Here is a 25,858-nt window from a genome sequence, read left to right as displayed (position 1 = left end):
TAATTAAACAGGCCTAAGCAGAACACAGCAAAGCATAGCAACCATAGAAACCTGTATTATTTCATTGACTCTCTTTTTGGCAGTAATATAGCACCATTTCAAAGCATGTATGTAGCTGAGAGCGAGCGCTAGTCAGGCTAGATTGCAGCTTCCACATGATCTGGACAGTTATAACACAGTGTTACAGCTGAGCCTTCCAAGAAAAAAATTTTGTGTTATATGCACTAATTAATCAGCAACATATTACAGATATCACATAAATAAAATATATTGTGCCATATTTTGTACTTACACTGATGATATTTGCCACTGTTTAGTGGAGCGCCCAAACTTCTGCATATGACCGTAGGTATATAAAACGTTAAGCAACTTCCTCTAGGCTTGCATTATGCGTGAATTTTGAATCTAATGGTCCTCTGTTCTTTTCTAAGTACAGGGAAACGTGTCAGTATTACTGTCCATGGTAATCTTTGTTACCGTACAGATATGGCAAATAAACATTAGCAATACTCCTTTAATTCTCGTGTATCTGTGCCTACATGATGGTGATAACTGTATTTTATGTGCATGTACATGTGTGTGCTAATGCCTGTAATACAAAAATTCAGTGCAACAGCTACACACAGTCTAGTGTACCATGGTGGCTGGGGTTAAACTGTTTTCTACTTGAGAATGTCATCAAGAAATAAAAGCTTTTAATACAGAAGTGCTTTGGGCAGCTTTAACAACATAGGCAGCACTTCTCCCACATGCACTTACTGTACTTACTTGCAGTTATAGCATAAATACAAAGCTATTAGGCAGTTGTGAATTGGCTACTCCAACTATCTGAGTCTAATTAAGTGGGATATATACATGGCTATGGGTTTATTAACCACAGATGCGTAATATTGCAATACAGAAAGTGGAGATAAAACTGGGGCTGATGAATTCTCATTGCGCTCTGTTAACAAGGAGCTACTTCTGCAAAACAAAGAATTGCAAATAGCAGCTCTTACAGAGGGAGTCCGGAGACTGATTATGTTATAGTGGCGTCACTCCATATGTTGTGCTGATTATATTCATCTCATGTGAAACCTCATATGGCTGTTTTGCACCAAGAGTACAGCCGGTAAATTGACCAGCTGCTGCTTCTGCTGCAGAAATCGCATTTAGCCGAGCTGAACAGATAGAAGCTCTTGTTACTACCCCTTCATTCAGCACGCATCTTTTCTCCACCTCCACACCTAAAATAAAACCCACAGATCAATCACAATACGGGGTTCTCGCACGACTGATGTGTTGCCTTTGTTTGTTGCTATTTTAATTCCTTCATTCTCTTAATCTCGCCTTATTGTGCCAGTCTTTCTCACCAAGACAACAAACTTACCAAGGATGAATGAACTGACAGAGAGCTATTTACAGTACGCAGAAGCGAACCTTCATGCAGCTACTGCAATTTGTGTAGAGTTAGTCTGAATGCTGACTCTTCTTGAGGCCGATTGCTAATGCTTTACTTACTCTTGGCAAACACAAATGAGGCAAAACATCCTCCAATATTCTTGTGATTTTACTCTGAATCATAATTAAAATCACTTTTATACTCTGCTACATTCAGGGAAAGCTGGGCACCTAGTGTAATTAAACAGGTCTAGGCAGAACACAGCATGGCATAGCAACCATAGAAACCTGTATTATTTCACTGTCTCTATTGGTGGCAGTAATATAGTACCATTTCAAAGCATGTACATAACTCAGAACGAGCGCTAGTCAGGCTAGATTGCAACCTCCACACGATGGGGACAGTTATAACAGCCTTCCAAGAGAGACAATGAGATCAAAACAGTTCATTTTGGGGTTTTGTGCACTAATTAATCAGCAACATATTCCAGATGTAATGTAACTAAAATATATTGTGCAGATTTTTGTACCTGGACTGATGATATTTGCCACTGTTTGGTGAAGCCGCTTTCTAATCATAACTAGCTTAATGCTTATATGTTTATGTGTTTCTGTTGGAAAACTCATCTACATCAAACAACACAGAACTGAATAGAACAGATCTCTAAATTCAAGTCATCATCCTGTAGTTGGCATTATGCCCATATTAGGAGCGCTGGGTCTAAGCAGCTTTTCTCTGTGGGGGAAAAATGAATGCTGTTTTGAAAATCGCTGTGAACAAAAATGTTCCAAAGTCTTTACGTTTTGCTGTATGTACATTTTTCATCTGAATGTCACCGGATCCGCTGAATTATGACATGCGTAAACAGTCTGAACATGTTTATACATTGCATGCAAGCTAACACTGCTGCGCATTAAACTGACCGGCAACCTCATCAAAATGCTCCATGCAAAGCAGCCTTGTCAACTTGGTACTTAAGTTGCATTAACAGCAGTAAGCTACAGTTTGAGTCACTGGTGTTATATAATGGCATGTAATTGTAGACTTTCATGCAACATCATTCCAGTGCACAGGAGTGTTATCTTCCTTGTAGCATGTACATATCATTGGGCCTCATTCACCACCTGTTCTTGAGAAGAAATTTCTTCTTAAAATCCACTTACAGTTTTTACGAAGATTCTGATTCTTATTTGGGAGTTGTTCTCAGGTATAAACAGGATCCACAAACACTCAAGAGCACAAAGGTGAGAACAATTCAGTGGTTTAAGAACACGTCACGAATCTGACGTAGACTTTTTCTTAGGACCTTTCCCAAGAACACGTTTAAGAGAAAAACCTTTTTTGGTGAATGAGGCCCAGTGGTATTATTTAATGTTTCTACTGCTAAATGACCTCGTAATTTAGATATTCTAGTCACGCTCTGGAAAAAAAATGTACAGTCGTATGCAAATTTGGGCTGGCAAAAAACACATTAATCTTGTTGAAATATTTTCAAAATTATTTAGCAAAAAAAAAAAGAAAAGTGTGCTCTGCTCTCCTCTAATAAAGTGATGACTGGACTCCACTGATTACTGACACAATTCAATCAAATGATTTGATTCATACAATTTCTTCTCATCTCTCTATAAGAAATGAATAGGGGTAAAAGCCCTTCGACTCTGTGATGTGTACCTCAAGCTCCAGGGGGTGCGAGCTGTAGCACTTGACCTTGCGAATGACCTGTGTGCCGTGCAGGATCAGCGAGTGCCAGCTAAGCGTGCCGCACACACACACCACGTCCATCCTCTGCAGGAAATGCACGTACACCTGCCAGGTCTGAGCAGGGGAGGCCAACCAGGGGTCACTGCCACACAAACATCCATCATATTATTGGTTTATCATCTATCAATCCCAACACAGTGAAGACTGTAGGGAGGAAGATTGGAGGGAGAGAGGATAGGAATCAGACATAAATATAGTTTATATCTCTACAGAGCTCTACACAGACATAACAGAAAGGAAATGACTGACAAAGCATTCACAATTATATACTAGAACTTCATATGCTGTCTGTATGGTTAACTTAAGCATGCTACTTTTATGCTGTGGAGTAAAGGAGCCAAAGCTATTTAATGCTATTTCTGCTTTTTAATCTGCTCTTGTGCTTTAATAACATGATGCCTCAAAGCTGTCATTTATTTTGACATATAAAGAATATGATCTAACAAAGCAGACAACTGGTTTGTGTCACAAACTGCCATTTTGAACAAGCAAACATGAACAGTAATATACTTCACACTTCAGTCGCCTTTTATTGTTACTCTGAACTTCTAAAGTGCATCTAACAATAAAGGCAGCATTATGCTTCTTTTCTATAGTGCTAGAAAACACACAGAAAGCTTCAACTCCACATAGTGATACATTGTATAATGTCATATGAAAAAAGCATTCAAACCACTTATCCTCCTGTGTCGCGGGGGTGCACAAGCCTATCCCTTCCATTGGGTGGAAGACAGGAAACACCCTGGACAGGTCACCAGTCCATCACGCGGCTGCTTTTAAACAGTTAACCTACTTTTGATCATTTAAAAGGACATCTCCAAAGGCTCTGAACGCATCAGTGTCCACACAACTGACCTGTATAAAAAACGCTTCTGTCGCAGTTATGGGATCCTGGAAATTGAGTCTAATAGAGTTTCCCCTTAAACCCTGACCAATTAACACCAATAATTCTGTCGCATTCAGGTTTGCTATCCACGTTTTGTGTTTTATGAGATTATTTTGCACAGGCATACTAGTTTCATGTGAAATCAGAGCGTCTCTCACCAGAACTGAAAAAGGTGTTATACTGTAAGAATCAGATCATCATTTGAGGGATTTGAGCTTAGTTTCCGTGTCCCCCATAGAAGTTACACATCTGGGGTGTTACTTATACACTGCTAAAGTTTCAAGTTGTAGCGTTCACGCCTCAGTCCATACAGTCCTTAAAAACTAAGCTCCAGAAACGGCCCATTTTGAATTCACTGTTTCTGTGATGTCCCAAAAACCAGATCATTTACATATATCTTTATATTTAGTCTACAGTAGTTTAGTCCTGCCCATTCACAATGAAGTTATTAGCAATGTTTCAGCCCAGACTTTCAATAAGGCATAATACAGTGCAGCCAGTTAGATCAGACAACATTTACATAGGTCTTAAATGCACAGTAAAAGAAACAGGCTGTTTAACTCTAAGGGATAAAAAGAGGTTGGAAAATGGTCAGATAAAAATGGATTATGACTGTTAACGAGTCGATATAATAATAAGAAATGTCTGATTCAGTTTTAAAGCTACACTACGTAGGTTTTGGGGGCCTGGAGACCTCACTGGTAGAAATTTGTATGTGCAAGCAACACGTGGAGAAAATAATTGTAACGCCACTGGACCCCTTCCCCGAGCAGATGAATCTACTGATAGTGAGTGTGTTGAAAGAGTATTCAAAGAGAACGTGGTGAAGGATGTGTTTTCTGAGAATGTACATGAATGATCTACTACTGTCATCATATCCTCATCAGTATAATGTTGATTTTGCAGTTGAGACCTAAACATTGAGTAAGACCTGTGTGTGTGATGCTAATAAATACGTATAACTAGGTACGAAAAGCTATTATTATTTCAGGCTATAGAAGGTGACTCATTGTGCACCATATTTTAGTATGTTTTTTCCCCCCTCACTCAGTAATGCTATCATTGTTAAGAAAAAATATACGCAGTGCAGCTTTAAGTAATTAGCATGATTACCAGAGGAATATATCACAGTACAGAGAGTCAGAACTGCATAACTTGCTGTTGTTGCAAATAATTTTAATGGTGGAATTTTCCACAAGGTTATCAGTCAAGTTATACCATTTAGAGGCTTTCAGCATCAGGCTTACTGTCTCTAGAGGCTGACACCTACGTAAATGTTTTGTAGACAGTACGTTAGGTAAAACAGGATTAAAAGCTGATCCTTATGTGCTGTATCTCTTAAACCTGTCTTCTGAATTCTCACTTTGTTTTTAAGTACAAAAGTTTCAGTAATATTCTGAAAAACCCACTGCAGGTTTTATGCGACAGTGAAGCGTTCTCATCAGTTCATAACAAGCATCGCTCTTTCAGAAGCCTAAGTTCTCTAAATGTTCTCTACTTTCCATTAGGCACCTAATAAGGGACATAACTGGCACTTTATAGACTTCCAAATCGACAGATATCCACCCACTCCTTATTAAAGGACAGCAAAAGCTTCAACTCTAAACACAATACCAGACAGACGTACTGAAGAAAGTATTTAGACATTAGTGTCATTACAGTGATTTCCATACCAAATTCAGTTTAAGACACTAAGCACTCATCAAGGGGCACAGAGCTAATTTCCAGTGTAGTATAAGGCGTCTCAGGTGTAGTATTGAATGTAATTGATTTGTATTTACACTGTTGCACAATAGCACTGAATTCTTCAGTGGCTCTAGATCTAGATGAGCTTGATGGGTGCATTACAAAATCATGCTGTTTATTCCATTTCCACTGATTATTGATGCAGAAACGGCTGGTGCTGATTTTGATGAATAAATGAATATTGCAATGTGATGCAATCAGACAGTAAATGAGACATCTTGATTAAGCAAATTACATTAATCACACAAGAAGAGATTAATCAAGGAAGGAGCAGTTACATGCATGCACACACACGCGCCCTCAGTACATACGTGAATACAGTGATGAAGAATTTCTTGATCTGTGGGCTGGCCGCCCCCGGCACTTTCAGATAAATGTCCTGAGGTTCTCCTGGAGCCTGCCGGTCAATAAAGCACATTTAATTCATGTACTCAAAATATTCATTGACTGCCCGAAAGAGAAGTAAGAAAGTTTGAAATCACTTGTTATATTAATGGCTGCTGTTACTTTATTCATTCATATTAAATACTGCTATGGTCTGAAATATTATAAGCTAGAGAATAGAAGGTATTTTTAGATGTTTTGTTGAAGTTTCTTAGGAAAACAAGAAGTTAGTAATTGATAAAAAATAAACTGTAATTATCTATCTATGCAATTTCTCATCAAGTTATCTACTTCAAAGTATAAGGCATTCTGAATATGAATTATATTGTAACTTAATTCTAGACGCTACACAGCTTTCTCATTAATTATGAAATCATTTACAGCTCTGTTCATCATTCTGGAATCTAAAATATCTAATTTTTTTACAGCTTTCTGCTAATTATTTCCATCTTTTGTAGTCGTAGACTATTAGCATCATAATAGAATGATCATATTAGACGTTTCATACATGTTCAGTGCTGTGCAAGAGTCAGAGACCACTTTTCATTTATTTAGTTTCCAGTGAAGAATGTCTTTAAGTACAAATTATTCATTTTTTAGGAGATACTTTTGAGCAGATTAGATAAGATAATCCACTATCATTAGAAAGCAAAAAGTTGAAGTGACAGTTTTGAGTTTTAAAATCTGGAATTCAAGAAATTATTTAAAGATATAGAGAAAATGGGAGCCCTAACAAACAACCATGCAAGACCTGGTAGACCACCAAAACTGTCACCATCAGATCAACAGTACTTAAAGCTTTCATCTTTAAGAAAGAGGAGAAAATCAAGCTGCTTCAGATTCTGTCCATCCTTCCACTGTGAGATGACAACTCAACACTACGGGTCCGAAAGGATGTGTAGCTGTCAAGAAGCCCTTACTGAGAAAAGGAAGTAAACAAAAGAACATTTGTAGATCACACCAAGAAGCGGCTGGTGTTCTCGGAACAATAGACTGACCACCCCAGAATTGTTGAGACTTCCGTTATCAGCTTTTCTTCCTTACATTATAGAACAATAAATTTTATAATAAAAAAAAAACAATTCTAAATGTTATTTTATAATAACATTTTGACTTGAAATTAAACAAATGAAAGGTGGTCTCTGACTTTTGCACAGTAATGTATCTTTAACAAACTTGGTTTTACGTTATTGGAATATACTGAATTGCAGTGAATGATCAAGAGAATGAAATGTTGAGCTGAGCAGTTTAACTGAAATCATTAGTATGTAATCTTGGCATAGTTGCAGACACTTGAGTAATGAAGCACTTCCTCCAGTCTCAGCTCAGACTGGCTGATTGGGGGAGAGGTGCGGCGTGATTGGCTCACCATGGCGGCAGCATGGCAGATGACTCCGGGGTCGCTGCAGCGCACCTGGAGGCTGGCACTACCATCTGTGAGAGTGTGTGAGGAGACAGAGGACAAATGGGGTCTTTAGATCAGCAACAGCGGACAGGACAGGACTCTGTAAATGTGTGTGTGTACGAGAGAGAGAGAGCGAGAGCAAGAGTGAGAGAGTGAGAGAGTGAGAGAGAGAGAGAGAGAGAGTGAGAGAGAGGAAGAACGAGAGACAGAAAAGGAGACAGAGCATATGTGTGTATGGCTGGTAATGAGCAGCACCTGGTGGGCTGTCTGTGGCGGGCGGCAGCCGGATGGCTTTCTTAAGGAAGGTGAGTTCAGGGTGGTAGAAGCGGAAGGTCTGGTCCACTACGTGTGGAGAGGGCTCCACATTCACCTGGCAGATAGCCAGAGGCTGACCGTCTTCTGCTCGGAAAAAAACCTGCGGAGCACATAGAGGCATTACAGGTCAGACACCTTCCTCAGCAGGAGAACGTGTAAAAACAACAGGTTTTCATCCATCACTCTACAGGCCCCCCCAAAATGCAATGATGTAATTTAAACCCTTAAACCAGAAGGTCCACTGGCAGGACTAGACTTCTCTTCTCACAGCTAGTCACTGAATAATTCATAGTAGTCTTAAGGATCCCATATCAAAGAAAACAGAATTTTACTTTCTTTTATGAAATAAAGTCATTTAAAACACTATTTAAACACAGTATACGTTTCAAAACACACCATTCACTTCCCAAACCATACAGTCCCTAAATGGAAACTGAATTGAATTCATCATGGCTGTGATGTCACAACCATGAACACATTTACATCAAGAAAAAAAATGCAAGAAAAGTTAAGAATAATTAATTAATAATAAATACTGAATAAAAAGATGACAAGGTTCAAAAGAAAAAAAAAAAACAGCATCATGAAGGAACAGTTTGTTGTGCAAATTTAAACAGATGAGCACAATTTATAGAAATGCAACTCCATATTAATGCCCATGGTTTTGGAATGTTTAGATGTCCAACAAGCTCATATAGATGTGATTGTCAGCTGTCCACATACTTTTGGCCATACAGTGTATTTTACCTATGTAGCAGTTTTACAGTGATTCTTTCAGTAAAGAATTCTGGCATAAAGCTTCAGATGCTGTTTTCCATTTCTAATGACTGACAAAAACCTGGTGAGACTGCAACTCATGCTGTAGTCTAACCAGGTTTCACATCAGTAATGTATATAGGAATTCCAGAGGGCCCATGGCAGTGGTCTTATCCATGAAGGTACCTGTGTGTGAACATTAAAATAATGTTTAGGAGGTCCAACCAACAGAAAGGAAAATGCTGGACCAGGATCCAGAGCAGGATCGTTCTCATGGGAGTTAAGTGTGCTGTCAGCTTCACAGCAGCATCCAACACGTTTGCACATTTCTGGAGGTGGTGTCAGCTTGTGTGCAGCAACACTTGACCCTGAGTGACCTAAGAGTGACATGGGAGCATGGAGTGAAGCATGCGAGTGTGTGTGTCAGCAGTATTGTAGAGCTGCATATGGCAGCTCAAGTCTCCAGGCAGAACTACAAAGCACACAAACATGTACACTCACATATGCATGCCACGGTCATTTGAGGACTGATTCATCTCCCATACTGTGTCTCTCACGCACGCACACACGCACCACGCACGCACACACGCACGCACACGTCCTCTACAGAGAACATACATCTGCACATTTTAATGAACTTTTTATTCACTGAATTATAACACATTGGGAAAAAGAAATGTAAAAAAACACATGAAATGTGGCCTGTGCAAAAGTTTTGGTATATTTTACATATTTTTAATTTATTTTGTCCAATATGTAAAATTCAGCAAATAAACAGAAAATGTGCACTAAACAATAGCAGAAAATGACATATTTCAGTTTGTTCTCTGTAGAGGATGTTAACTTATTTTCATTTAGAAAATCAACAAAACATGTATTTGACCAGGGGTGTTTTTGCACCCAACTGCAATGCCAAGAGCGGGCTAGTTTTGGCTCAAAGTACCTCAGGAGTTCTCAAAGGCAATCACTGTTCACTACATCCTTCTCTATCACTTTGCACACTCATGCAAACCACCTAGCGCATATCTAGTAGAATCAACTGCCTATTGCACCTTCATGCGTACAATTCTTAAACATTTCCTCAGTTGGAATGCTAAACTCGCCTATTCAAATAGAAACTCATTAGTAATGGTCAAATACTTGTTTAGTTGTCAGATAATGGTTAAGATAATTATTTACATTCTTAATTATTTAAATTCGTAGCAAATGTGGCCAGGTTGGAGAAGTTTAACAGAACATTGGCAAAAATTCCATTCAATCTAATGAGTAATAGTAGTAGTGGACCTTAATTACAACCCCTACATAATATTGAGTTTCCAGTTTGCTGAGTTGGACTGTCTTGTTGCAGATCGAAAATAGGGGGGTTATAAACGACAATAAGTTTCTCACCGTAGTAATGTTAGTGCAGATGGTCTCAGTATGTTAACGCTTGTCCAAACCTGTGACATTTGCTACAAAAGAATATATTTGTGAGAGGAGCAGGATATGTCAATTTAAAATAAATAAATACATAATAATAATGATAATAATAAAAACACAAATAGGCTAAGAAAAACTATGGGTGACAAATATGGCCTACAGCAATGAACTACATTGCCAATGGGACTGACTGTACACACAGTGTTATATGTTTCAAGTATCTCCTTCTTTTACATCCCTCAAGCCCAAGAGTGCAGCCCACGCAGTCAGCCCTGAGTTTCTTGCATTTGCATGCATTATGCTATATCGCAGCCATGAATGTGAAGGCAAATATATACACACACACACACACACACACACACACACACACACACACACACACACACACATATATATGTATAAATATATGTCATAGTTGACTACATTTCAGGATGGAGAGGGAAAAAAGTGCCAAAGGCGATGGGGTTCCATGAGTGCCTAAGGTGAAAAATCCTCTAACTATAGGTGCCTGTAAGCTAGGCTTGTATTCCTGTAGGTTGTTGTCCATGTCCTCGAATGGCGATGAGCCTGTTAGAAACGGACTCGGAGATGAGGGGCGAGACTGCGCTCTCTCAAGCGTGAACTGTTTTCTGAGAGCCTGGTTAGGCTTCGTAACCAGCAGGATGTTTGGCAGCTAGTTAGGCTAAAAGTGTATCTTTTACAGAGGAATGAGGACGAGTGAGAGAAGACTTGTAGATGGAGTGGCTCTGTTTTTTCTAAAGTAGAGCCTAGGCAGCCAGAAGAGCCGTGATTAGGCCACTGCTGTCCTCTCTGAGCTGAACAGTCGAATGATCAGTAAGAGCACTCTTTGTCAAGTAAGATTCTGTCAGTCAACTAACTGCATTTACTAATTTTACTACATTTACTTATTTATTTTTACAAGCGAATTATAGCTAGTAGTTATACTATTTCTGCACATTCAACAACTGCACTAGTCTCAATACAACTTTATGCATCATTCTATTTTATTGCACATACTAAAGAGCAGTGGTGAACCAAGACCACTAGAGACAGAACTTCCAATACAATGAACCACTTAAAAATGGAAGCAAGAAAGGCATTGTCGTGCTAATTTGTAGCTAGTGGGGTGACCGTGGTGGTCCCCCTTGCTAATCTGGTCCACTCTGACATCATCCGATCTAGGTTGACATTAGAAGAACATCACCTCCTCCTCAGTGACCCTTAACACCGGAGCTCTCCAGGGCTGTGTACTCAGCCCTCTCTTGTACTCTCTGTACACCCACGACCGCTCAGCCAGACACAGCTCCAGTTTTATCATCAAATTTGCAGATGACACCACAAATGTGGGCCTGATCTCCAATGACAACGAGGAGGCCTACAGAGAGGAGGTCAGCTTCCTAACACACTGGTGTCAAGAGAACAACCTCTCTTTCAATGTCAACAAGACCAAGGAGCTCATAGCGGACTTCGGGAAGCAAGAGAAAGTGCTCACCCCCATCACCATCAACAGAGCCAATGTAGAGAGGGTCAGCAGCTTCAAGTTCCTCTGTGTTCACATCTCAGAGGAGCTGACATGGACCGAACACACCACACGGGTGGTAAAAAAAGGCACAACAGTGCTTCTTCCACCTCAGGTGGCTGAGGAGGTTTAGCATGAACCCCCCTATCCTCAGAACATTCTACACATGTACTGTGGAGAGCATTCTAACAGGCTCCATCACCACCTGGTGTGGAAACCGCACTGCCATCAAGCGGAAAGCTCTGCAGAGGGTGGTGCGGACAGCATAGCACATCACCGGGTTCCAGCTCCAAAACCTCCTGGATTCATACACCAGATGCTGCCTGAGGAAGACCAGGAGGATTCTAAAGGACTCCACCCACCCAAGCCACTGTCTGTTCTCACAGCTGCCGAGCAGGAGGAGGTACAGAAACAAATATCCAGAACCAGCCTGTTCTGAGACAGTTTCTTTCCCCGGGCCATCAGGCTGCCAAACAGCCAGTAGTGCTGGTGTACTGGTCTATAGTCCTGTCTCTACACCTCTGAGTCATCATCATGATGACCTCTATGGACAATCTACACCTCATCCACATCTCAACAGACTTACTCTGATCTTACTGCACCTTCAATATAGCAATCTATACTTACACATATAGATTGACATCTTGTACATCTTCTATCCGTATCTTGTATAATCTGAAGGATTTCTATATCAATATTCTATCCCCTGTGTACCCTGCATCTCATTTATTTATCTACCTCAGACTCACTAACTGCACATACGGAAATGTGTACAACAGTACATATCATAGTTTTATGTCATTCAATACGTTTTCTTTCAACTTATAATTGTACATTGGAAATATTGCAATACTAGTGCATATTGTGTATGTGTGTGTATAAATATATATATATTTATATATATATATATATATATATATATATATATATATATATATATATATATATATTGTATATTTTATGCCCACATATACACATGCTATTTATATGTATTTAGGTTGGAAAACTTAAAAAAAACACATAACTGGCTGTTACAACTAACTCCACCTATGGGTTTAGATGTATTGTTTGCACCGACTTTACTTTCAACTGAGTTGTTTATAAACAGTTAGTGCTGAAAACAAAGCACTATTTTCACACTTACAAACACCAAATCAAAAATCAAAAAACAAATCTCTCAAACCCCTGTGACAACATTACAGTGTGATAAGCAGCAATAAGAAAGCCGCACAAGGTCAGCAGGCAGGCTGTGGTCAGCCAGCAGGTCCTGCTCTGATTTCTGCTCGAGCTCATCTGACACGCCCATCTCTTCAGCTCAGAAGCGTTAATCAAAGCCAGAGCGTAGTGGACTATTACAGCCTCACAAACAAGACAGAGGACGCACTAATCACACGTCAGAAGCGGACTTGACGTTTCGGGTCACAGTGGATTAACGATATGCAAACAGAAGCGCAATGGACCGGCTGACGCCGCTTTGGCCCAGATCCAGATGGAATATAAGCAGGGAAGGAGTCAGAATACAGATTTTCCATGTCAACAAGAATTAGTGATGTCCGGCATTCTTTCAATCTTAGTCGAATTCTTCATGTCATCAACAGTGTTGTAATAGAAAATAAATGAAGTACTGTGCAAAAGTCAGAGACCATCCTTTAATTATTTAATTTCCATTCAAAATGGGTCAAAAAGTGCAAGCTATTCCTTTTTTCAGGGGATCTTTTTTTGTTCATTCTTCTGCTGTTAGACAACAACTCAACACTATGGGTCTGAAAGAATGTGTAGCATTAAGAACCTGTTAATGAGAAAAGGAAACAGACAAAAAAGAAGAAAACGATCACACAAAGAATATACTGGTGTTTTCCAGACAACAGACTCCAGACCTCAACATCTGTGAATGTGTTTGAAATCAATTGGATTGTGAGAAGCAGAAAATGCAACCAACTTCTAAGACTGAACTCTGGAGGTGTGGAAAAATATCCCTGTAGATTTCTGTGAAAAACTGTAACAAGCAACCCAAAAAGCATGGTAGCAAAAAAAAGACAATGAATGGGTGGACAGACTAAATATTGAAAAACAGGATATATATTTTATTTTTTAGGCTTCTCTGAAATTTTCTATTAAATGTGTGTTTTCTGCTTTTTTTGATGCTGAAAAATAAATAACTTGCATTTAATGACCATATTTAGCAAAATGAATTCGAATAAATGACTTTTGCATGGTACTATAAACAGACAGACAGACAGTCAGGCAGACAGACAAACAGATAGATAAGAAACTATATGTCTACCCTCATATGTGGAAGATTTCATGACATTTCATGTCCAACATCACTTGGTCCCCTCATGGCCTAATCAGCAGTCTGAAGTGAACACTTTAATGTGTACAGTGCTTATGACAGCACTCTTCTAATTGATACCTTTAATTACCAACACGTAGACAAATGTTCAAACATTACCCAATAATATCAATTTGAATGCAAATTTATTCATGAAACCAAAAATGGTATTGCTTAGAAATGAAATATGTGTTTTGAGCTCCTGTTGAGGAAAGAGGAATATGGGTAATTTCACACTCTGCAGCATTATCAGGTGTATTTGATCATTATGGTCCCTTAAGATAAATGTACTGCTTCAGTGAAATCTGCGCTTGCTGTGGAAATATGACACATAAGAGGCAAAAATGACTTTGTTTACATACAGCAGAAACTTCATGCACTAACAATTTTAAATGAGTGCTTGAATTTTCTGTCAGAAACTCAACAGAGGCAGTTAAGAGCATCATTCTTACCTTAATGGACTTGGCCAGCACTGTGTTGGACTGCTGTCTGTGAATAAACTGTGGACTTTTCGCATTCTTCAAACTGCTCCTGTCCTGCAACATCAAAGCAAAGCCAAGAATCAACACCATATACATTATATGGGCAAAAGTATTGGGACACACCTCTTAATCATTGAATGCAGGTGTTTCATTCAGTCCCATTGCCACAGGTGTATAAAATCACACACATAGCCATGCAGCCTGCCCTTACAAGAATGGGTCGTTCTAAAGAGCTCACTGATACTTTCTGGTATTGTAATAGGATGCCACCATTGCGACAAGTCAGTTTGTGAAATTTCATCCCTCTTAAATATTCCACGATCAACTGTGGGTGGTATTTTTGAAAAGGGGAAGCATTTAGGAACCACAGCACCTCAGCCACGAACTGTCAGACCACATAAAGTTACAGAGCGTGTCGCTGAGTGTTGAGGCGCATAGAGCATAAAAGTCACCAACACTCTTCTGACTCAATAAATGCAGAGTTCCAAACCTCCTCTGGCATCAACATCAGCACAAAAACTGTGTGCCCGGAACTTCGTGGCATGGGTTTCCATGGCTGAGCAGCTGTATGCAAGCCTTACATCACCAAGCACAATGCCAAGCGTCGGATGGAGTTGTGTAAAGCACACCGCCACTGGACTCTGGAGCAGTGGGAACTGGAGCAATGGAAACAAATTCTCTGGGGTGGCGAATCATGCTTCTCTATCTGGCAGTCTGATGGATGAGTCTGGGTTTGGCGAATGCCAGGAGAACATTACCTGCCTGATCACACTGTGTCAACTGTAAAGTTTGGTGAAGGAGGGATAACGTCAGTGTCAGACTTCACAAATGCTCTTCTGGATGAATGGGTGAAAAGTCCCACAGACACACTCCAAAATCTTATAGAAGACTTCCCAGAAGAGTAGAATCTGTTATAGCTGCAAAACTCCATACTATTGCATATGAATTTAGAATGGGATGCCACAAAAGCTCATGTAGGTGTCCCAATACTTTTGTCCATATAGTGTACATTGATAGCCACAGATAGACGTATGTGCATTTATAAGTTAGAACCCTGGCAGAACCACACAGTAACTGCAGAATGAACAACGCTCAGTGTAAACAGGATGAGCAGAGCATTAGGGTGAATGTTTAAAGCCTGCTGCAAAATGTGAGATAACACGGGTCTTATAATATGGTCTTATGAGATGATGCCAACCAATAAAATGCTGGCCAAATTCTGTGGCAGACTGTGCTGCATGACAGATTATACGATAAACTTTCTCTGATAAGAGGCCTACGCTGCACAGATATGAGCACATTCTGCTTGGCTCATCCATCAGTGCTAGCAACTTGTAGATGGTGTGAGTTCCCTTCCCATCCCATGCCATACTCTTACCGGTGGACTTTTAGACATGCTTCACACTAGCAGTCACACAATATTTCGATCCACAGTTTTTGCCAATGTCAGTGGTTTGTCATAGGCTTTCTAAGAATATGTTCACATTACATGGTTTAAGTGGCACAAATCTGATTCGTCTGCCTAAATGTGACACGATCAGATTTTTTTTCTTTCACACGCACTGCTAGATTGGATATGCATCATGCGTGCTCCAAGATTTGACACACTTTGGAATTGCTCTGTGTCAGAAGAGATTTTTTTTTTGTTTACATCATACTTTTATTTATTGTATTTGTTTATTTAACAGGGACAATACAGATAAACATTATTACATAGGATGCAGCATATGATGTATATAGGGCATCTAGCTTAAACTAATTTGCAGCCTCAGTCCCTGGTTAGGCTTTTAATAATGGAGTAAATACATAAAATATGCATATCTATTTGTATGATTATACTTGAGTATATGAATGCATCTTTACATATCAGTTAAAATTTAAAGTGTTCACAGGTTTGTTTCTGTTTAAGCCAATGTTTCATTTTTACATAAAAAACTGAATTCATTTTGCATTTTGGTTTTGATCTGATGAGTGCTGTCACCCACAGCAAGAAGGGCCTGGGTTTGATTTCCCCGCCGGGTGACCAGGTTCCTTCCTGTGTGGAGTTTGCATGTTTCCTCTGGATCCCCCGCAACCCAGAAGGATAAGCGGCTTAGATAATGTGTGTGTGTGTGATTTCTGAAGGTAATAAATTCCATAACTGTACACCTTTAACTGTAAAAGGTGACAGACCAAAGGTTGTTCTACGCACTGGAATTCTACAACTGACGCTTACTGCCCCCCTGGGATGTCACTCCTGGTTGTTTGTTAATTACTGCACATATTCATCATCACTGTTATGCAAACTGCAGCTAGCTTGATAAAATGTGCTCATGCAGGCCCAGGACACAGGTGTGTTTGCACTAATGACAGACATTTGTCACCTACACAAAGAAATGTGGAGCATCAAAACAAAAAGATCAGATACAAAAAATATAAAAACAAACAAAAACAGAACAGAGCAAAAAGGCACTTTCGGATGATAAGACGTTTGCGAGACTGAAACTTTGTCTTGACAATCAAACATCATATGCAGTAGTCTGCCTCATAAGCTACGTTTCCATCCAAGGAATTTTTCACAAAAATTTTTATAACATTTCAAAAAGTTGGTCAATGTAGGCTATAGAAAGAGAAATTGTAAATGTTTCTGAATGCCAACAAAAACATTTTGTACTTAATTCTAGTGGATAAACTGTCAATACCTGAAATTTTGAGAAACATTGGAAACATCTGCGCGTACATTTAGTGTCACATGACAGATTTGCCTCACAAGCCTCTTACAACAAACACAAACAGTATGGTGGAGAGGTGTTATAAAAGGAATGCTGCCACTTTTCAGAGCTTACAGAAAGATTCTGAAAGGCTACAGCCTTTCTAAATGGAAAAAGCTCAAACAGTTCTACTCTCTGTTATGAGATCATGTAACATAAACTACTGATTTGAACTAATAACCGAATAATTCTTTCATTATTGAATTTCTCTCATAACAACCGTGCAGTGCAGTGCCAAACCATGAATATTAGAGTTAGATTTTATTTTATTTGGGTCATTTAAGGTGAAATGAGAGAAAACGACCCAGCTATAATACTAATTTCTGTGTGCGCCCCATTGGACACTTGTAATGTGTTAGCGCCAACCTAACAAGCTAAAACAGCAATGCACGTAAACATGTCCGTTCCAATTTGAAGCTCATAAAATACTATCAATGTTTTATTTGAAATGTGCATCAGACAGATTAGCATTTATTTTACTTTAAATGTAGCAGTTTTACAGTGACTCACAGCTGTTCTCCACTTCTAATAACTGACAAACGCATAAGGTTACCATTCATATTCACTGTGGATCCACTATCTAGGACTTCTTGAAGGCCTGAAGTGATTTTTCCTCTCAAGAAGTTGGTCCCAGCCAATGTAAATCAAAACATAACTGTTTGATTCTACTGTCTATTCATACTGATTGTAGTTAATCTAACACGCTAGGCCTTCTGTTCAGCTCTTGAAGCTTGCTTGACTGTATCCAACTAGATACTATGGAGAAACTAATCTTGATAGGACAATTATCTGTTGAGTGTATCAAGAATTTAATCTTAATTTAAAATTTAATCTAAACTTAACAATGAAATAAGAGTAGCACAGGTTTATTTACATTAAATAAAAATTCAAAATTACAGATAATTAGGCCTCTAAAAGCCTAGAAGGTCTTAAGTGTTTCCCTCTGGTACAGCGCATACCTGCCTTAACCTGTAAACCTTCAAAGCCTTTCATTCCTCAGTCTTATAATTTACTAAAAACCCAACCATTTAGCAGTGCTTTCCACAGTAGTTTTAAGAAATCACTCCATACTTTAATTGAGTCTAGTCTAACTTTACCAAAGTGCATCTTTGAGTACCCTCAGCCCCGTGAGGAAAGAGAACGGGAAAAAAAACACAGCACTACTGAGAGATCCTAGCTGAGTTTCCTTCAGAGACACAGCTTACCTGAAATTTGATCAACTGAGATCAACTTCACCCTGAAGAGACTTTCTGTGAGAGTGAGCTTATACCTGAGAGAGGGGGAGATTATCCAGAAAGAAAGAGGAGCCTACCAAAGAAGGATAGTGTACCTGACAGAAGGTTTACCTGGGAGGGTAGCGCATGGCCGGAGAGGAAGGTCTGGTACTTGAGTGGGATGTGGACGCTCTCTTTGGGCCGCAGGTACACCTGAGGAGTCGGGCCATTGTCTTTCAGGTGAAACATCTCCGCCTCCAACGGAGTGGAGGTCTTCGTCAAGTCCTTAAAATACCTCCATTCCTCAGCCTTCACTATGACACTGCAGATAGTGAGTGAGCGAAAGGGAGAGAGATGAGAAGAACAGCTTGAGGTCTTTCTGGAGCTTTCCAACACTTTTTTTTTCTTGCTGCCAGTAAAGAAAGCAGTGCACATTATGTTGTTTTTCTTTTTTTTCGATGAGCCGGGGAAGAGTAAGCTCTCAAATTCTAAAGGAACGGAATTTCAGGGAACGTGTTGTAAAAAGATAACATGTTCTGAATATACGGAATATAAAATATCACTTTCTCTTTCACAGTGAAAAAATTTCATGCACAAATATATGAAGGAAAAGGGTGCTTTAGACATCAAAGGCTGCACCTCGGGCTATTGTAAAGTGAATATTCTCAATAGATGATCAAAAAGAATTTTGGGGGTTTGGAAACTGCGGCTTGCATGCACGGGGCGCGGACTTGAAATTGAGCCTCATCGTGTTTTATCGTATTCTGTGCCGTAATACCCAGCACTAAAGGCGGCGTGTCATTCCGAGACTCGCACAAACTCCCGAGGAGGAGAAGATTTGAAAGTGACAATAGGATATTTCATGGTTCAGAAATAGTAAAGGAACTGCTGGGGTGGGTAGAGATAGGCAGCGTTTCAGCTTCACCTCAGCCATCCGAAATACAGAATTTCAACAGGTGGGGAATATGATCTCTCCATAGACAGAGACCCACGGAGACACAGAGAGACAAAGAAGAAGAGAAGCAGAGAGGAAAGCGGTATATATAATATATATATATATAATATATATATATATATATATATATACATATATATACACACACACGCAGAGAGAGAGATAGAGAGAATTCTTTTGCAGCTCATGTCAAAGAGCTGTTCGACTCCAATACAGTAACGTAAGACGTTGCAAACCTCACAAACGCACACATATACACAAAACTGCATCAGAAGCTATATTGCTCATGAGTGACATGACAGATCTGCAGGTGCTGATGTTTCCCACAGGAACACTGCAGCTTCTGAAAAGGCTTTCACTCATATTATAGGCAGTGCAGCAGGACCCTGAGGTGTGTTCCTCCATAGTCCTGATGTCAACAGATCTATTGTTTCAATGTACCTACAGTGATGTGAGAAAGCAAGTACACCATGAAAGCCTTAGTCTTGTTTTTAATGTTTGGGCATCTGTATATTTGAGCCCTGCATTCATGTTATGATATCGCTGTTGTAACAAACGCATCTCCAGGTTCCTGAGAGACACAACTGTCTATGCTTTGGCTCGTTCGTCAGACTGCAGGGGATTCCCTCATTCTCTCTGGGTGGGTAGGATGGCCCCCTGCTCCTCCTCCACTCAGTATTATGCTAGCATGGTAGGCATCTGCTGGCTGACAAAACAGCGCTCAGCTGTCCAGTGATGTTGCATTAGCGGCAGTTTAAAAAGATGCGGTGGAAGACGTGAGTTGGAAGAAGCACATGCTGGCCTTCACTCTCCAAGCTTAGGAGCATTGTGTGGCAGGGGAGAACAAAATATACGCTAATTCCAAATTAGATGCCTACAACACATTCCAAAGAAGTTGGGACAGGAACAACGTAAGACTGGGAGGTTTGTTGAGTGATCAGGTTAAGAACAATGAGTGTGTTTACATGCACTTCATAATCTGATAACTGAAGAAAATCAAATTTCGTCAGAAATCCATTCAACGCATTTACATGCATTGGGGTAATCAAATAATGAAAACTCTGGGTCTTTATGAGTCAGTCAGGCAGTAATCGTATCACTGCTTTACAATAGGCCAATAAACTTACAGAATGAACAGGAATGTAAACGCAACAAAAACTCATCATCATTCTGCGGCTTTTTCTTAACAGTCTTTTTTTTAACAGGTACTTCAACAGAAAATATGAATATTCGTCATCTCGAAGATTCTTCATCCTATCAAGCATGTAGTTGGTTTCAGCATTGCTCCAAAAGTGCTTGGTTTCCATCTTACAGGTGCTGTGTTAAACATTGCTTTCTGTTTTCGCGAATGCACAGACTGCGAAAAACGAAAGAAATCAGAGTAAGGGTACACATGCTTGAAAAAACAGATTACTGAGCAAAAATCCAGCTCTCTATGCTCTTTACATGATCACGTGAATAATCAGATAACTGCAGAAATCTGATTATGATTGGATTATTAAGTGCATGTAAACAACTCAACGTTTCTCCACGCATGACTGCAAGGAATTTAGGGATTTCACCATCTACAGTCCATAACATTATAAAAATATTCAGAGAATTCAGAGAAATCTCTGTGCGTAAAGGGCAAGGTCGAACACCAACACGGAATTCCCGTGACCTTCGATCCTTCAGACAGCGCACTGCACTTAAAACCAACAGGCTTCTGTAAAGAATATGACCACATGTGCTTGGGAATACTTTGGAAAACTCTTGTCAATAAACACAGTTCATCACTGCATCTACAAATGCAAGTTAAGACTACTACACAAAGCAGCCATACATCAACAGCCAGAAACACCGCTGACCTAAAGCTCATCTGACCTCAGATGGACTGACGCAAAGTAGAAACGTGTTTCTGATGAGTCTACATTTCAAACTGTTTTTGGAAATAATGTAAATTATGTTCTCTGGGCCAAAGAGGAAAAGGACCATCCCAATTGTTACCAAGGCAAAGTTCAAAAGCCATGGTAAGGGGGGTATTAGTGGGCAACCTGCAAATCTGTGAAGGCACCTTTAAAGCTGAGGGGTACATAGGCATTTTGGAGCAACATATGCTGCCATTTAGATAATCGCTTTTCTGCATGTGTTACAACAAAGTGGCTTCGCAGTAAGAGAGTGCAGGTGCTAGAGTGGACAGTCTAGACCTGTCTCCCACTGCAAATTTGTGGCGCATTATGAAAGTGCAACATATAACAACAGAGATCCCAGATTGTGAAGCAGCTGAAGTGCTATATCAAGCGACAATGGGAAAAGGAAAACTACTTTCACAATTACAACAATCAGTGTCCAGTTCCCAGATGATTACTGAACACTGTTAAAAGAAATCATCATGTAACAGAGTGGTTAAAATGTCCCTGGCTCGACTTTTTTAGAACATGTTGCAGGCATATGCAAAAAACAATAAATCAGCTGGAACATTAATATTTTCTTGTACTGTTTTCAATTGAATATAGGTTAATAAGGATTTGCAACCATTGCTGTCTGTTTTCATATTTTTTCTACCATCACAACCGTTTGGGTTTGTATAAACACTATAGAGTTACAATGTGACTTTATTTATAGTGAGAATTGACAATTTATTGACATTTTTTTCAATTCAACAAACATTGAGAGGCTTTCTGACAAACTAAGGCTGCTAATCGCTGATTCGGCCTGTTGAACAAACTTCCCAGAGTAGAGAATGCTACCAAGAGGACTATCGAGTTTGAGGATTCTCCAGTGTCTCTCCTCAGTCTCTGCAGGGAATTCAATAAACATCAGTAAACATTTTAGGGTTTTAGTAAACGTACTAGTTTGGAACCCTCTGACAAGGTGCACAGCAGGGCATACTAAACGTATTAAATAACTATACTTTGCCCAACAAGGTTCATTTCAAAATATGTTTGATATAGTAAGTTTTTATTTATATCTGAGGTGTGAGGGCTTTGTGTCCTGTAGGTCACTGGACAAAAGTAAGTTACATTTCCTGCAACTCTGAATTCTGTTATTACAGTATGACTTGCTAGCCATCTACACTGGACTCAAATTACTGAACCAGTATTTCAAGCACACCATGAGAGCTCTTCCTCTCACCTCTATTTCAGGTGCTGCTGCCCTATGTCCATTCCTGCCAATGCTGCTCTGTCACACTGATTCCTGTTTCACACGCTTCCTGACCCCTTTTAGGGTCTGCCAGCACTGGAACAGATTTGGGCCAGCCCAGTCTTGCCCAATCTCTTCTGTATCTTTCTCTTCCTGTCTTTCTACAATGTCTTGGGCTTCCCAATCACATGTTTGCCAGTTTTCTTAAAAGGTTTGATGTACTATTAAACTAAAATCTTCAGAAAATACAGTTACTCCCTAGTCCATATGGAAACGAAGCTGCAGAAATGCTCAGTCTTCAGGCCATCATGTCTGTGCAATAGTCAGAGTCCACCCTTCATTCGTTTAATTTTTCAGTCAGAACAGCAATAAAGTACAAGTTAGTCATTATTTGGGGAAAAAAAACAAAAAGAAAAAGAAATAATGTTTAACAGAAACCGACACAGAAGCATCAACAACTAAATATATTATCACTTTTTCAGTATTTAGTGTGTCCAACCCTTTGTTTTTATTACAGCGTCAATTCCTTTATTGAGACTTGCTTTCAGTTTTTTTTTTTTCAGTTTCTTTCGGCTTTTGCACAATACTGTATGATGGCTCATTTACTTCCATTCTAGCAATACGGTCATGATGATTAGCAAAAGCTTTGACCTGGATTTCACGCCTAACCACTAAACAGTCTCATCGAACTGCTTGTAATCAGTGCTGAGGTCTCTACATACAGCCATTCCACCACTCAGCAACACTTATGATCCATGGCCTGGGGTATAAACAATGATTTAATATCTAATGGGGGAGGGGAAGGGGGTTAACATCATTGTTTGGCCTCAGTTCAGTCTCAAAGTCATAAGCGCCACAGTAAACGCACTAAAAATGTGAACCAGTGGATCCCTTATTAAAGGCTAGGAGTCTGATTCCTCTCCTTCCTTTAGTTCATGATGATAATTCATGGAGATCGACAGTGAGGTCTGAGGAGAATTCATAACGTGTGTATGCTTTAAAACAAAGGGATTGCGCAGCCACAGTTCTTACATTAATGAGCAGACTCAAACACGCGGGGAATGTGATCAGTGTCTCTTATCAACGCGCCGCTTAAACAAAAGGGGCAAAGATTTTCAACGTTGCTTGTACCCCTCTGCGTTACAGTGTGATCTGATTACTGCTCATTCAACCGCCTCTTAACTCAGGAGTCATTAATCCTGATAGCTGTTCTCGGCCCACTGAGCACCTCTTGCAGCTGTTGGCGCTGAGCTAGCCACTACCATTAGAGCTAGAAGGCTGATAACAGCACATTAGCTGCAGCCGCAAACCCACATCACCCATTAAAGCATGATCTTGGCACACTGGAGAAACTGGCTGATCCTCATCCTTCCAGTCATGGAGAGGCTTTGCATGGCAACTTTAGTTGCCTGAAACTTGCATAAAACTTAACTTCACTTGAGTTGCGCAACCCAAAGCCTCCTGCAACTCACTTCAATCTCTCGAGTTTCAATAAAGAAAGTGCTGGTAATGTAAAAATGTGATCACTGTGAATGACATAATTTCACCTTATGTGTAGACAATATCTAAAAATTGCACAACATTTGCTTGTTGGGGAAAACATTATCGGGGATTCCCCAGTGGTCAAACCATCTAAGCATCGCCGCCCCAGTCATCAGGAGGGAAGGATGGCCCCCTCCCCGTCACTCAGTGTGATGACAGTAGGGGCAATGCTAGCGGAATTGGCAGCTAGCACTCTCCTCTGAGCATGTTAAGTTGTCCCTGCTGCATTAGTGTCAGTCTGAAAACGTGGTAACTGGCTTCATGTATCTTAAAGGATGCATGTGCTAGCCTTCACCCTCCCAGCTTGGAAGCATCATGTGATAGGGGAGACCTAAATTAGGGGGGAAGGGAAAAAAACTATAATAATAAAGATTTGGGCAAAAAAACAACAAAAAAGAGGGTTATTGTATTTATCTCCTTTACTGTCTCATGCTATTTTCCATTATTATAGCAGAGGTGCTCTGTGATTCAACAGCAAATGCCTGTGGGAAACCATGAAGTATTGTGTTTTTTCATAATTTTAGCACTCATTTGAACCATCGGGACACTTAAAGTGTATGGAAAATGTAAAGAATGTAAAGAATTTACATGTCACACTCTGAGGAACTCCAGCACAGAAGTGTTTTCCACCGAATGTTGCAAAAACAAGAACTAACCCAAAAAAAACCAACACACCTCATGGTTCTAGCTGTAGTTCATTTCCCACCTACTTGAGAGACAGTTGGAACCATCATAATCATGATTCATGGTTTAATCATCTTTAAGTCATTTTATGCCAATCTTTATGCCTCTTTAACAACATGGCGATTATTGCCTTTGAATCATAATCATAGGCTTACTTGTCAATCATTATCGATATCTGATTGTCACTTATAATGTTGTGTATTTGCCAATTATAAAATTGCAATTTAAGTAGTTGCTTGTGCAGCATTTGTTCTGCTTTCTTACCCTGTGGTAGTCTTGTGATTAGCTAGATCTTTAAGGATACCAAAATTCAAACGTATGCTAAATAACATTTTTTTATTTTTTTATAGCCTGTGATATATGAAAATACTCGCTAGCAATTTTGCCTACTAGTGGAATGACTGAATGTGTTACATGAGATTATTTTTTGATTACTTACAGTCAAGTTGTGCAGAAATTATATTTAATGCAACTTGCAACCTATAACTAGTTACATGAAAGTTTCATCATGTAAAGCCAGCTTTAGAGCTACACTGGGAAGTGGCTGCATGTACTGTAACTGCAGATAAAGTGTTCACAGAATAGTGCTTTAACTGCTCATGTGAGACTCACAGCACAGTTTGGAATAAGCATGTATGACTGTGTGTGTGTGTGTGTGTGTATGTTAAATCCCACCTGAGCTCCGGGTCGTCACACTCAATGGTGACCGTCTGTGGAACGTTGAAAGGGTTCTTGAGCACAAACTCGAAGAACTCAGCGGTCCCAAGCGTAGCGTAGAGTGTGTGTGTGGTGGTGATGGCCTTGCTCAGCATGTTAGTGATGCCCTCTGCTTTACAGCGCTCTCGATACACCTCAATCAAACGCAAGTCCTGAGAGTGCTGCACACGGTCCTCCTTTCTCCTCTGAGAGAGAGGGAGAGAGAGAGAGAGAGAGAGGGAGAGAGAGAGAAAGAGAATTTAGTCAAATAAGCAAACAAAACAAATAAACAAATGTGAACCGTATGCAAAGAATGAACAATGTTCTCATTAATGTAACTCTTCTACATCCCCCCTGGTGTGTGTATGGAAGTCCATTCCTGGGAGAGAAGAAAGATCAAATCAAAATATCAAATCAAAATATTGACAAATTGATTGCTGAATGTTGTTTCACACTCAAATTTCTCAAGTCATTTGTCTCACATGTCCATCACAAACACTCACATTTA

At 39.8% G+C, this 25,858-nt stretch overlaps 1 protein-coding gene across 1 annotated transcript in view; it reads right to left on the bottom strand.

The window, feature by feature from the left end:
* Positions 1-25,858, bottom strand: part of nphp4 (nephronophthisis 4) — a 262,276-nt gene that overhangs the window by 9,889 nt on the left and 226,529 nt on the right. Inside the window, exons 20-26 of the mRNA XM_036578771.1 lie at positions 25,330-25,556; positions 18,483-18,672; positions 14,357-14,440; positions 7,819-7,978; positions 7,528-7,592; positions 6,086-6,171; positions 3,053-3,224 (exon numbers count right to left, since the gene is read on the bottom strand). Coding sequence (XP_036434664.1) covers positions 3,053-3,224; positions 6,086-6,171; positions 7,528-7,592; positions 7,819-7,978; positions 14,357-14,440; positions 18,483-18,672; positions 25,330-25,556 — 984 coding nt within the window. The remainder of the gene's footprint in view (positions 1-3,052; positions 3,225-6,085; positions 6,172-7,527; positions 7,593-7,818; positions 7,979-14,356; positions 14,441-18,482; positions 18,673-25,329; positions 25,557-25,858) is intronic.

The sequence above is a fragment of the Colossoma macropomum genome, unplaced genomic scaffold (assembly GCF_904425465.1).
Source record: "Colossoma macropomum unplaced genomic scaffold, Colossoma_macropomum, whole genome shotgun sequence".
In the NCBI taxonomy this organism is placed as follows: Eukaryota; Metazoa; Chordata; class Actinopteri; order Characiformes; family Serrasalmidae; genus Colossoma; species Colossoma macropomum.
This window is presented reverse-complemented; position numbering and strand designations above follow the sequence as displayed.